This window comes from Arachis ipaensis, chromosome B7 (assembly GCF_059453495.1).
Source record: "Arachis ipaensis isolate K30076 ecotype BB chromosome B7, ASM5945349v1, whole genome shotgun sequence".
NCBI classification, from domain to species: Eukaryota; Viridiplantae; Streptophyta; class Magnoliopsida; order Fabales; family Fabaceae; genus Arachis; species Arachis ipaensis.
In genome coordinates this window covers 129,588,201-129,600,325 of record NC_142442.1, presented here as the reverse complement: position 1 = coordinate 129,600,325, position 12,125 = coordinate 129,588,201, and the positions used below count along the sequence as shown (strand labels likewise).

At 37.8% G+C, this 12,125-nt stretch overlaps 3 protein-coding genes across 3 annotated transcripts; 1 reads left to right on the top strand and 2 right to left on the bottom strand.

Moving 5' to 3' along the window:
- Positions 1-2,018: 2,018 nt before the first annotated feature.
- LOC107605871 (pseudouridine synthase and archaeosine transglycosylase (PUA) domain-containing protein) lies at positions 2,019-4,939 on the bottom strand. Its single transcript, XM_016307800.3, has 8 exons — positions 4,806-4,939; positions 4,398-4,479; positions 4,194-4,261; positions 3,998-4,095; positions 3,374-3,510; positions 3,206-3,273; positions 2,567-2,630; positions 2,019-2,306 (listed from the first exon to the last, which is right to left on the bottom strand). The coding sequence occupies exons 1-8, from the start codon at positions 4,814-4,816 to the stop codon at positions 2,289-2,291; spliced, it is 546 nt and encodes a 181-aa protein (XP_016163286.1). The 5' UTR covers positions 4,817-4,939; the 3' UTR covers positions 2,019-2,288.
- A 273-nt stretch (positions 4,940-5,212) lies between these two features.
- Positions 5,213-9,345, bottom strand: LOC107605870 (U-box domain-containing protein 24-like). The gene is made up of 5 exons (XM_021106257.2): positions 9,101-9,345; positions 7,357-8,612; positions 6,964-7,267; positions 6,409-6,899; positions 5,213-6,331 (listed from the first exon to the last, which is right to left on the bottom strand). The coding sequence occupies exons 2-5, from the start codon at positions 8,521-8,523 to the stop codon at positions 5,336-5,338; spliced, it is 2,958 nt and encodes a 985-aa protein (XP_020961916.1). The 5' UTR covers positions 8,524-8,612; positions 9,101-9,345; the 3' UTR covers positions 5,213-5,335.
- A 1,709-nt stretch (positions 9,346-11,054) lies between these two features.
- Positions 11,055-11,615, top strand: LOC148554106 (uncharacterized). Its single transcript, XM_088494991.1, has one exon. It carries the CDS (start codon positions 11,055-11,057, stop codon positions 11,613-11,615), a length of 561 nt encoding a protein of 186 aa, XP_088351117.1.
- Positions 11,616-12,125: the final 510 nt, after the last annotated feature.

Sequence of the window (12,125 nt, the reverse complement as noted above, 5' to 3'; positions counted from 1 at the left end):
GAAGAATATTAATGTGTTTTCGTATTATGATGCCCCATTTGATTTGAGTTAAAAATGTACTTGATCACTGATCAGAATTCACAACCCTGTGGCCACGGAACTAACATTAAAAAAAAACATGGGGGTCGATGAGGACTGAGCCAGAAAAATCAAACTTGGATTTGTCCATATAATAATAATAATAATAATAATAATAATAATAATAATAAAACAGGCACGGGATGATAAATGTATGTGGAATGGTAAATCAGGAATTATTCGTTGCTTAAGAATGAAATGGGGGTTAAGTCAAGGCAATGATAAGTATCGGAAACTGTCAAACATTTATAATAGATAGAAATAAATAAATAAATAGAAAGAGGAGCGAAAGATGAGAAGGAAGCTGTCATTGTTGCAAGAGATGAGTCACTAAGATTGTGGGGTATGCAACTCAAATACTATACAATGTAGACTCAGGTTCTGACTGTGATTTGGTATTTTAATTTTTTTAACAATTTTTATTTTCTCCTTTTTGGTTGAAATTTATTATTTGAGACTTGAGAGAGTTGAGTTAGGTGGTGGTGGTAGTGGTGGCATGAAATCTACGCTGGCGAAGTGACATGTATCCATGGGCGTGCCAAATTTTACAATTGTTTTTTGTGGACAAAGTTTCTCAACAATATTTTGGGCCAAAAAAAAGAAATGCTATCTTCAATTTGTTTTTGGTTGACTTGACAAAGGAAACAGAAACAAAAACAAAAAAAGAAAAGAAAGCACACAAGACTGGAAGAAGGAACCAGTCTGATTCTGCTCTAATGATCACATCAAGTTCCTCTCTTAGAGATAACCATTCAGTATAATCAAACGTCCTTCGAGCTCCTCGCTTAGCCATCCAATTCGCAATGCTATTAGCTTCACGATGTACCGGATCAAAGTAGACTTCCCAATTGTTAGAGATAAGTTCTTGAATTTTTATCACAAGGTCTCTCTCTCCTGTTTGAGCAGGATATTGATCGATTTGAAGGAGGTACACCTCTAAATAATCAATTTCACACACCACCTGCTTAATGCCATAATTTCATACCCTTCCAAAGAGCCAAAAGCTCACACGAGAATACTCCACTCCGGCACAGTCCTAAGGCAACCTTTAACCCAGTTTTCTTTAGAATCTCTAAAAACACAACCAAACCTTGCTATAGTCCAGCATGACCAACACTGGCGTCACTATTCAACTTGAAAAAAGTTTGACGGAGGAAGTGTCCAAATTCCAAATCTTCTTTTGCATCTCAGGAACAAAAAGCATTTTCTTTGTCACAATGCTTTAAAACTCACGCCGTTTTCTTATTCTTAGCAAGAAAAATCACCTTGTTAACCGCCCAAGCCTCATCTGGAACAAAAATATCATTGCATTGATCCCGTCAAATCTACCACAAACCAGAAACGTCAAGATAACAGTTCTCACTCATAGCCTTTCGAATCCAACCTCTAAGAAAACTTAATTAGCATTTCGCAGTAAGGAAGGATCAAGATTATTTCCACACCGCCTTAGCTTTGCCATAATATCTAATGCAATGAGCAACTAATTCCGCCCCTTCGTGACACCTGGGACAAATCTCATTAATTGCCAAGCCGCACTTATGACGAAAGCTTTGAGTCGGAAGAGCATCATGGAGACACAGCCAAATGAGGAATTTGGTCTTTTCTGAAATCTTAGATTTCCACACCAAATCCCAATTTAGATAATCTCTCCATTAAAAGTGCTACTTAGCTAGCCAAGAATAACCATCCTGAATACTATACACCCCGTTAATTGGAAAAAAAAAAATTGAGAAGATCTATTCCCATACATTATAGGGTAACTGCAGAAGGTAAGTTTGTTTAAGACAGCTAAATACTGAAAGGGTGCAAATTTGAGCTACCAGCGTCTCTATCTAACTCTATATAAGGAAGCAATTGCATTCTTTACAAATCAGAAAAGAGAACGCCTCTCCTGAGCTGCTTTAGTGTAGATTTAAGAATTTGCAAATATCTCCTTCCAATGATTCAAAATCTCCTTTCATTACTCTTAAACAAATGGACAAAACTTTTGCACTTTCAACACGCAGAAACAGTGTGGATTCCATACCTGAAATCTACGTAAAAGGAGTACTGTGTAACAAAATTCTTTTCTTTTCTTTTTTTTTTAACTGTTTACACCGGTATAATAGATTAGTGGCCAAGCACATTTATGATGGACTCTAAAATCAGATCATAGACCCAGAAAATGAGAGCTCGTCCATCGTTGGTGGTATACAGCTCTTACAGCATCTTCAATCGAGTCGCTCCATCTACATAAATATTCAAATCAGTGCAAATATACAATATCAAGCACTTAGTAGAGGATTCAAAATTTGGGCAAAAGAAGAAATGCATGGAAATTTGATTGGCTTTTCAATGTAACACCAAAAAGTTCTATTTGTTCAAATCAACATAAGAAAGAGAAATAAGAAAAGCGTTGTTTTTTATTGCGATGTCAAAGAACAAAGATATGAGAACTACATGAATTACTATGGAATATGACAGGAGGAAAACATGTATCATTCAATACCTTCCAAAGACCGTCATTGAGATAATGCAGGTTGTCAACCCCAATTCCCTTGTTGATTGCTTTTCTGAAACCATGAAAGTAATTTAACTTCGTGAGTGGAACAATAACCAGGGAAGGCTTGCAACTCCAATTCCCTGATTTTATACCAGACACGTCATAACATCACTTTGTTTCTGCATTGACTTCCTTTAGTAAGTTTTATTCCTTGATCAGAAGCAAAAATGCTGAGACATAGATGCAAGCAACATTGATATTATAAGCAATGAAGGTATAAACATAGTCTCCAGGTGAGCTAGTTCCAGTAACACACCATATACCAAGATCTAGGTTTTTCTTTCACGTCAATTTTTTCCCTGAATCATTTATGGCAGAGTTATTGACAACTAGAAATTCTAACAGATACCATGTTTATCAATTAAGTGGTGATTCATTCAGTCCATTCTTCACTAGTTAACATGCTAATGGTGTTTTCACCAACTTACATGAAGACATTATTAGCTAATACGAACAGGCTGAATACATAACTTTATATTAACTTAAAAGAAGGAACCTCTGGCAGAGTTTGAATAGTTGGGCCAAAAGAATAATTTATTTCAGTCAGCATGTCCCATGTAATAAGAGATAAGGCAAGCTTCTTACATGTCTTTTGCTGACATTTTTGTAAAGCCAATAGCAAGAGCATGCTGTTTCCCTTCAGCCATAACAGCCTGAGACCAGATAAATGCATGATATACCAATAGTATAAATACACCACGACCAAATGCAAACTTTGTGTATAACAATTAGTTAAGAAAAAGTTGTCAGTACCACAGGACTTTCTGCCTCCACTTCCTCATCCAAAGCACCACCAGGAGACGTAAGGCCAGGGCACATTATGTTTGCACCCGACAACACAAATCTTATTGCACCACGGTCAACTTGTAGTTTCTTCATTATATTTGGATCTGTAAAATCAAAAGCAATAATACAATTCATATGAAATATAAGTGATGAACACTTGCAAAACTTTATAGCAATTCAGAATTTCCGTTCATTACTCCTCTAACATTATATGCATAGAAGAAGCCAATAAACCATGTCATTGAATGTTTTCCTTTATTCTGCTGCTGTAATACAAATCAATCCCAACCACCAAATTTCCACTGCCATGCTTAAGAAACTGATGCAAAAGTTAAATCCGACTAATGTCTAATCACCATTTTTATTTGAGCTCTGTACCAATTTCTATACAAAGTTAAATCTATGTCACACAATCATTGGTAAGCTTCATAACTGTTTTGATTGGATACACACGCAATATATAACCATGGAAGATAACCAGTCAAATCACTCACTGGAATGCAATGAAAATTATTCATCAACTTGCACGTTTATTCAAGAAGAAAGAGTATAGACAAGTTAAAATTAGAGGAAACACATATATGAACTTACATTGATGGAGAAGTCGCAATGTGGGCATGTATGGTCCATCCCGGACACTGAAAAACAAAGGCACATTGTTCACTAGCACCAGATTCAGATGGTTCTGACTAGAGCAGGAGCAAGAAAAATCAAGCAGTTAGCACTTAACAACCATAAAATTTGTGAAACAACGAAACGCACAATCAAAAATAAATAAATAACAAACCATTTAGCAACTATAAGAGGGGACTTCTTAGGAAGTATATCATCCAATACTGGTTCCAAACCAGGATACTACAAAGGGGTAACTGAAGTCAGTGCCATAAATAACATAAGAGTGCAACGACAAGATAAATTCATACTTTGTTGGATTTGTTATGTCAAGGTTAAAATTTACAACAAAAAACTAAACCCAAAAAAGGAATTTCACCTCCTCTGCGATACTTTGTCGAATTTTTCGTTGAACAGAGGCCTTCACTTGATTCTGAGCAGACACATCCTCAAACGAAAATCTGAAAATGAACACAAAAAAAAAAGAGGTTCTTTATGATTTTTTTTTAAGCAGTTAAATCTGAATGTATATAGGCAGAGACACATAACAGCTTGAATTCAGGGAACGAAAAAGTGAGAATCTGATTCAGAGGGTTTCGTGTGGTTCCGATTAAGGCACCATGCAATTATTATTAACAAAACCCGAACAAATAATAGGAAAGGAAATTAGAAATTGAAAACCGAAATTAAAAAGAAAAAAAAAGGAGGAGGAGGAGGAACGGCATGAGAATCTAGATAGTAATATTGAGTAGATATCGGTGTAGGCAAGCATGTGTTTGGAGCGTACTTTTTGAACATCTTTGTTGAGGTTTTCAAGTGTGATGTGAAGAATGAAGCGAGTTTGATCGATGAGAATGCCACTCAGAAAGCTACACACTGACCACTGCAGACACTCGGGAAGAAGAGATGCAAACGCAACTCAATTGTCGATGGGCCTAACCCTACTTTTTACTCATATTTTGGGCCTCATCTGGCTCAAAAAAAAAATTGGATGCCTATTTTTTAAGAAGAAGAATGCTAGCCCAGTAAGTTTTGTAATTTATAACCATTCATTAGTTTTTATTGGTGTTTTTAATAATATGAGATTTCATCTAATTGTGTGAGATTATTCACTTTTCTTTTACTAATTAAGTGCTGGTTAGATTTTAATAAAAATGCTGACTCACTGAACTTTCTCTTTTAAGATATTGCATATTTACAACCATTTAAGTTTTTCCATAATTTTCATTCATGCATAAAGAGTATAGTATTACATAGGATGAAATGTTGCATAAATATTCAAGTATGAAAAGAATATGAATGATTAAGAAGGGTTCCCTAAAAATAAGAAGATTGTTTATCAAGTAGACCTAATTGAGCAAGGCCTTTAGCTGCAAGACTTTTCAAACGGCTGTCTTTGCTCTGAGTTATGTCCACCAAGGGCATTGTGGCCATAGCCTTATACTTATTTCTCACTTCATCAAGTTGAAAGATTTGGCCTAATGCTGTTAGAGTTTTTTCCTGCAACCTTGAAGCTGGAACACTCAAGAGCTTTATCATTGGTGCAACAGCGTTTGCATCCACCAGCACCTTACTTCCACTATGTTGTGTTTGGCCGTCAAGCAAAGTCATTAGAGCATCTAAAGATGCTTCGCATGTTCCAACGTCTTGTTCCGAGAGCATCCGCACAAGGGGCTCCAAGGCCTTGCCTTGTAACATGCAGAATGAAGACTCTATCGTACATGTACCTAGATGTGCTGGGCACCCTATTTCCTGTGCTGTGAAGCACCGTTTCAAAACGCTCGCCTTCTTTATCGGCTTGCTCAAGCAGTATGAACTTTCAGAAAGCTGCTTCATCGAAATAGCTGCCTTCTGTTTTGAAAGAGGTGTTCCAGAAGCCAGCAATTGCACCAACACCGGGATCATGCCTGCTTCAGCTACTCTCTTCTGCCACTCTGGATTTGCCGACACAGTAAATCGACCAAGGGCTTGGACAGAATTCTCTGTCACTTGCTTTCTGTGTGAGGCATGTTTATGCTGATCTTTGAGGCATGCTGAAATTGTTTGAAGTGCCCCAGAATCCAGAAGCCACTCGGTTATGTGTGTCTCCTGTGGTAGTCTAGAGATGATGCCGATAGCAGCAACCATCTCTTCAGCGTCATCAGAAGCTTGGATGATGTTCATCAAAACCTTAATGAACCTTTCAGTTATGTGTGATGAGATATTCCTGTGGTCACCATCTTCTGTCAAGCAATAACAAAGCTTCAAGGCATTCACCCGAACTGCGTGGGTGTTAAGCTCTACCAACTGGACCAATACTTTAGCAGCCGAGATCTGCATTGATTGGAACAATGCAACTCGTTATTAAACAATTAATGAATGAAAATTGTTTGACATATCAAAGTAGAGACCTGTCTCAACCACATTCTGATGGTGAAGCCGGAGAGAGACTGGCATAGTGCCTGAAAGGCTTTGAGAATCATGTTTTGTACATCAAGTTCTGTCAAAGAAACCAGAGAGAAGAATTTATATACTTGTTCCTCTGAATCAAGCAACAATACACGTTCCTCTTCAGCTTGTTGGTGGGTGGTTGATATGGCAAGATGCATTATTGTTGCAACGATCAGTTCCTGCAGAGCAGGTGACTGTAAACTATGAGAGTATAGCAACTCTAATAGCTGTTGAGTAACACCTTGCTTAATCATCACCATGCCATTCTCCAGCAAACTTGACAGCTTAAGTAAACACTTTACAACCACTTTCTTGATTTCCACATCATTTTCCAAGAGCAGTCCAAGAAGAGGTCTCACTGCCCCATCTTTAACTAAGGACAATTTATTCTGCTCAGTCAATTCGATTTCGGACACGGTTTCGGCCATGAGTATTCTCACATTCTTTGCTCCTACAAGTGATGGAGATTAGGAAAGCAAGACAAACAATAAACATAACAGAAATTCATGGAATACCTGTGGAAAGATTCAGTAGCAAAGGCTTAAGATAATTTGCCTTTGCCATCTCTATAACATTTTGGTCAAGGAAAGACAGGTTCTCCAGAAGCTCATGTGCAATTTTGGCTGCTTCGACGTCATCACTATTTAACATTGTCACTATTAGAAGTATGCCTCCTTGAACGTTTCCTATGAGTTGAAGCAAGGTGTTAGTTTTGGATAACTCCAAAAGCAACTTCAATGCTAGTTTGCTTTCCTCAATTTGACGCGCAAGCGAGTGAACAATCGATCGAAGTGCACCATCCACTTTTGCAATGCCTTGCTGCCATAAACAAGTGTTTGTTAGTTACTAGTTAGTCTCTTATACGCAAAACTCAAGATTGTGCTCTTTAGAGTTAACACTTAACACACCTTGTTGTCTGTGTCATCCTTTGCAAGCAAAGACAGTATGAGCAGAACACGCTTCCTTATTTCACGATTTCTAGAACCAAGAAGTCCAATAAGAAGAGCCATGTAATTCTCCATTTTCAACCACTCTAGGTGTATCTGTCTCTCTAAGCATAAATCCTGCAGCTTGTCTAAGGATTCAAGCACTTGCTCTTGTTCATTTGTTTCAAGCAGGGACTTGATGGTAGAAATGGTGATGATTGTATTCCTGTCCTTCCACTCTTGAATAGAGTGGCGAAGAGTCTTATTGGGCCTTAAGATTCGAGTGTCGAGGGGCAACATGGTCAATGGACAGAGAGTGTTCCCTTGGGAGAACCACCTTTGTATTGCACTTCTCTCGAATGTCTTGCGAGAGGAAGTTTCAACAGGGTCCAGCATAATATCTCCAGAGATTGGGCAGTAAAATGAATGCAGAGGCTCTAAAGGGGTCCTGCCCAAAGAATTTCGCTTTTCAAAGTACCTAATTTCTTTCTCTTGCACTGAGGTTATCAAATCAGCCCTTTCAAGCACTGCAATAAGCTTCTCCATGCGAAGAGCTTCTGCCACATCTTTCCTGGACCGTGCACTTTCCATTTCGCGTTTCAACTCTTGGAATTCTCTCTTCAACGCATCACTCTCCTTCGGGACACCCATGGCATCTGCAATACAACACAACAACTCATTCGCATACGTTCCATCCAAATTCCTCTCTTGTATCGCACCCTCAACTTTTTCCAAAACTTGTTCATCTTCATCTTCATACTCCACATCTAACATCTCGCTTATATCTTTGCTTGCAAGAGGAATCAGCCTCAGGGCTCGCCTTATTTCTTCTCCGCAACATTTCAAACGTGCAACCATCCTTCTCGAATTCATCAAAACATAAATCTTACTTCTACCGTGCCCATCAAAAACCAGCTGCTTAGCAACCGTAATAGCTTGGTTGAGAACATCCAAGGCATTTTTCAAGCTCTCAGGATTCTCTATATCCTCTATTGGTAAAGACTTCAAAATAGAAGAGATCTTCTCCAACTGACTCGAGAACTTGTTGAAATTTTCCTTCTGAATCACAACCTCATTCGCTACTTTGACAGTATCAAATATATTTAAGACCACCTGGGAAATCAATTCAGCCGCTATTGCATCACTCATTTTACTTCGGATAAAGATAAACTTCAGTTTTGATCAAAATTCAAAACTCATTTTCTTCCAATCAATCTAGCATGAAGAGATGTAGAAACCTGACAAAAATGTGAATACTTGATTAATTCTTTTTATCTGTAATTCTGTACCTCAGACAGTATATATAGGTTTTCATCCGATCAAAAGATTTAAGATATAAAGTTGAAGTTCAGTTATGACATATCTTCATTGACACAAATGAACGGAAAATCAAATAATATTGAACATAAACACACGAAACGAATTCAGGCTTCACTTCCAATTCCCATATGTAGTGCTTAGAATGAAGCTTGGATTCTCAGAAATTGTAAGGTAAGGAACATTAGTTAAAAAAAAAAAAAAATACACAGACACACACAAATGCACACCAAAAAGGTCATTCCCTAACTCTGTGGCATTGAAAACAAAATCAAAGATTGAAGACAATTGGAATATAGATACTATAATATATCCTCAGCCATCAAATCCAGCAACTTTAATCTATGTGATTATTATGCTACATGCTACAAAGTATAGCTTCAGAAACCAGAGAGATGCAGGAACATACCTGAGTCTTCCCAGAACTTTCCCGGAAAACAAAAAAGAGGTAAAATAAACAAAATCAAAGAAAAATGAAATTGTGATAGAAAAATCATCTGTCCCTACTTAGACCGAGAACTGAGGGGAAAAAATTGAAGACAGTTGATTATGGAGAAAACTAAGCCCTGAATTGAAGAAACCATCCTCTCCATGACTGTTGACTCAGTCGGTTTAGTTGACTCAGACTCCTAGTCGTTACTTCCAAGTTGCAACGACCAAAACTAATTACTTTTCTAATTAAAATTACAATTCAATTTTGATAAATGACAAATAAAATAGTTCTACACATTACTATATTAAAAAAAAAAAAAAACTATTTTTTACGTCTATCAGGTTAATATTTTTTTTAGACGTCGAAGTCCAAGGCTGCAGTGTGGAACACGCAAAAGTGGCGCCAAATGCAATAACGGTGATTGTGAAACCCAAAACCCCCTCCATTTCCTAATTACTACCTAGAATCATATGTTATCATGCATGCATTAATTTGGCGTTTCATGTTGTCCTCTTTCGTAAAAAGGAAATGGAAACGGTTAAGTTTAGCTTGATTTTGGATTTTATAAATGATGACAAATATTTTTTGGGTTAAAACTCAAATATGTTTAATGTGTACTAAGTAATGCAAGCCCAATCAAATGTTGCTTTAAGCCATTTTAGTAATGCTTGAGTAACTTAAAGTATGACAAGGTCCAACACTTAAGCTCATTATTTTCTATCACAGCTAAAAGAATGCAGTTCATTTGTTTCTTGGTGTTTCAAGAAAATAAACGAGCCCAAAGCTCCTTTTCATAGCACCGCTCAGCATATAAGAGGTAATGTATTTGCTAAATAAAATGTGAGGACAGCTAGACAAAGCAAGGACAAGTATTGCTCAAATAAAGTAAGAAGGACACAAGGACACTCCACTAACCCAAGGGCATCAGCAAAGTACTATTTGGATCATGGTTGAGCAAAACACAAATCTGCAAAGAATAGTAGCATCAAGAGAAATGGAGCAAAATGAAAAAGGAGTGCATGCCAAAGAAGAAAGCAAAAAAAAGACAACAGAGGTGGTGGACGGGCTCCTCAACCAGCAAAGTTAGTGGAGCATGATGAAGAAGGACCGCATGCCAGCTGAGACAGCTCCAACGGGCAGCTGGGACAAGGAAATAGAAGAGACAAAATTGAAGGCAAGTTGAAGATATATATAACCAACCTCATTCCAACATTTGGAGACAAGAAAAAGAGAGCAAAAACTCAGAGCATCATCTCAACTATTGAGCTGAAATCTTTTTCTTCTACTGAAGCTTAATTTCTGATTTTCATTGTTATGGCTGTCTTGTGTCATTTTCTGTATTGAGAAAAAGGCTAATCATGTGAGTTGTAAAGTCAAGAGAGAAAAGGCAAGAGTGATACAAAAAAGAGCCAATGAATTCTTGTGTAATTGGGTTGTAGAACTAGGATTAGTTCTCCTTGCCAAGTTGGGTTAGCACTTGGTGAGTTTGAATCTGTCAAGATTTTCCTTCCGAATTGGGAAAGCGCTTTGGGTGCTAAGCTTTGGTCAAGAAATCTTAGGGATAGATACTAGTTGAATTAGGTTATAATTCAATAGTATTGGTGATTGTAATCAGTGGATTATAGTGAAAATTCCACCATGGTTTGTGGTGGAGACTGGACATAGGATTCATGGCACTTGGAATCCGAACCAAGATATATGCTTGCCTCTTTCTCTTCTTCCCTTCTCTGTTTCTTTTCTGCACGAGACAAAACAAAAAAATCTCCTGCATTTCCAGCTTCAGTGAAAACAGAGTCTGAAACTTTAAGTTTTGAGCTAACTTGATTCAACCCCCCTTCTCAAGTTCAAGCAGAACCATCAATTGGTATCAGGAGCAAGGTCTCAAGGAATCAAGCTTCACAGCTTGGAGTAAAGATCCATTGCCAACAATATGGGTCCTAACATCATGGCCTTCACTCTCACTGAAGGGCAGTCGAATAATAGACCTCCCTACTTCAATGGCAGCAACTATTCCTACTGGAAAGAGAGAATGAGAATCTTTGTGCAGTCAATCGACTACAACATCTGGAAGATTATTCTCAACGGACCAGACGTTCCCACTAAGCAAAATGCTGATGGAAAAGTTGTGGCAAAAGAAGACAGCGAGTGGACAGAGGAAGAAAAAAAGAAGGTTGAACTCAATGCCAAGGCAATCAACCTGATGCACTGCGCAATCAGTCTTGAAGAATACAGAAAAGTGTCAAGGTGCAAGAAGGCTAAAAAAATTTGGGACAAGCTCAGACTCACCCATGAAGGCACTAAACAAGTGAGGGAGACCAAAATTGATATGTTGATGAAGAAGTATGAAATGTTCAGCATGAAGGAGGATGAGAGCATCGATCAAATGTTCGAAAGGTTCTCAATAATCATCAACAACCTAGATGCCATGGGAAGGAGCTATTCCAAAGAAACCTTAGTAAGGAAGATCCTGAGGAGTCTTACTAAGAAATGAGAAGTAAAAAGCACACCCATCTCTGAAAAGAATGATTTGATCGAAATTACCTATGATGAGCTAAGAGGTAAGCTGCTGGCCTACGAAACCATTCACATGTCTCAAGACAAAGATGACAAAAAGAAAAGTGTAGCACTGAAATCAAGAATGACAGCCAAAGAAGAAGAATCTGATGACAGTTTTTCAGAGAAAGAAATGGTGCTCTTTGCAAGAAAAATGAGAAAACTACTGAGATTCAAAAACAAAAGCAAAGGAATTTCTTCATCCAAAGACTTCAAGAAAGATCAAGCCAAGTTCACATGTCACCATTGCAAGGAACCAGGTCACTTCAAGTCAGATTGCCCTCAACTAAAGAAAGGTGAAAAATCGAAGAAGGACAAAAAGAAAGTAATGATGGCAACATGGGAAGACTTGGAGAATGACACCAGCTATGAGGAATCAGATCAAGAGGCTCAGCTATGCCTGATGGCTGATCACGATGATGAAGATGAGGTTTGCCTTATATCCAAG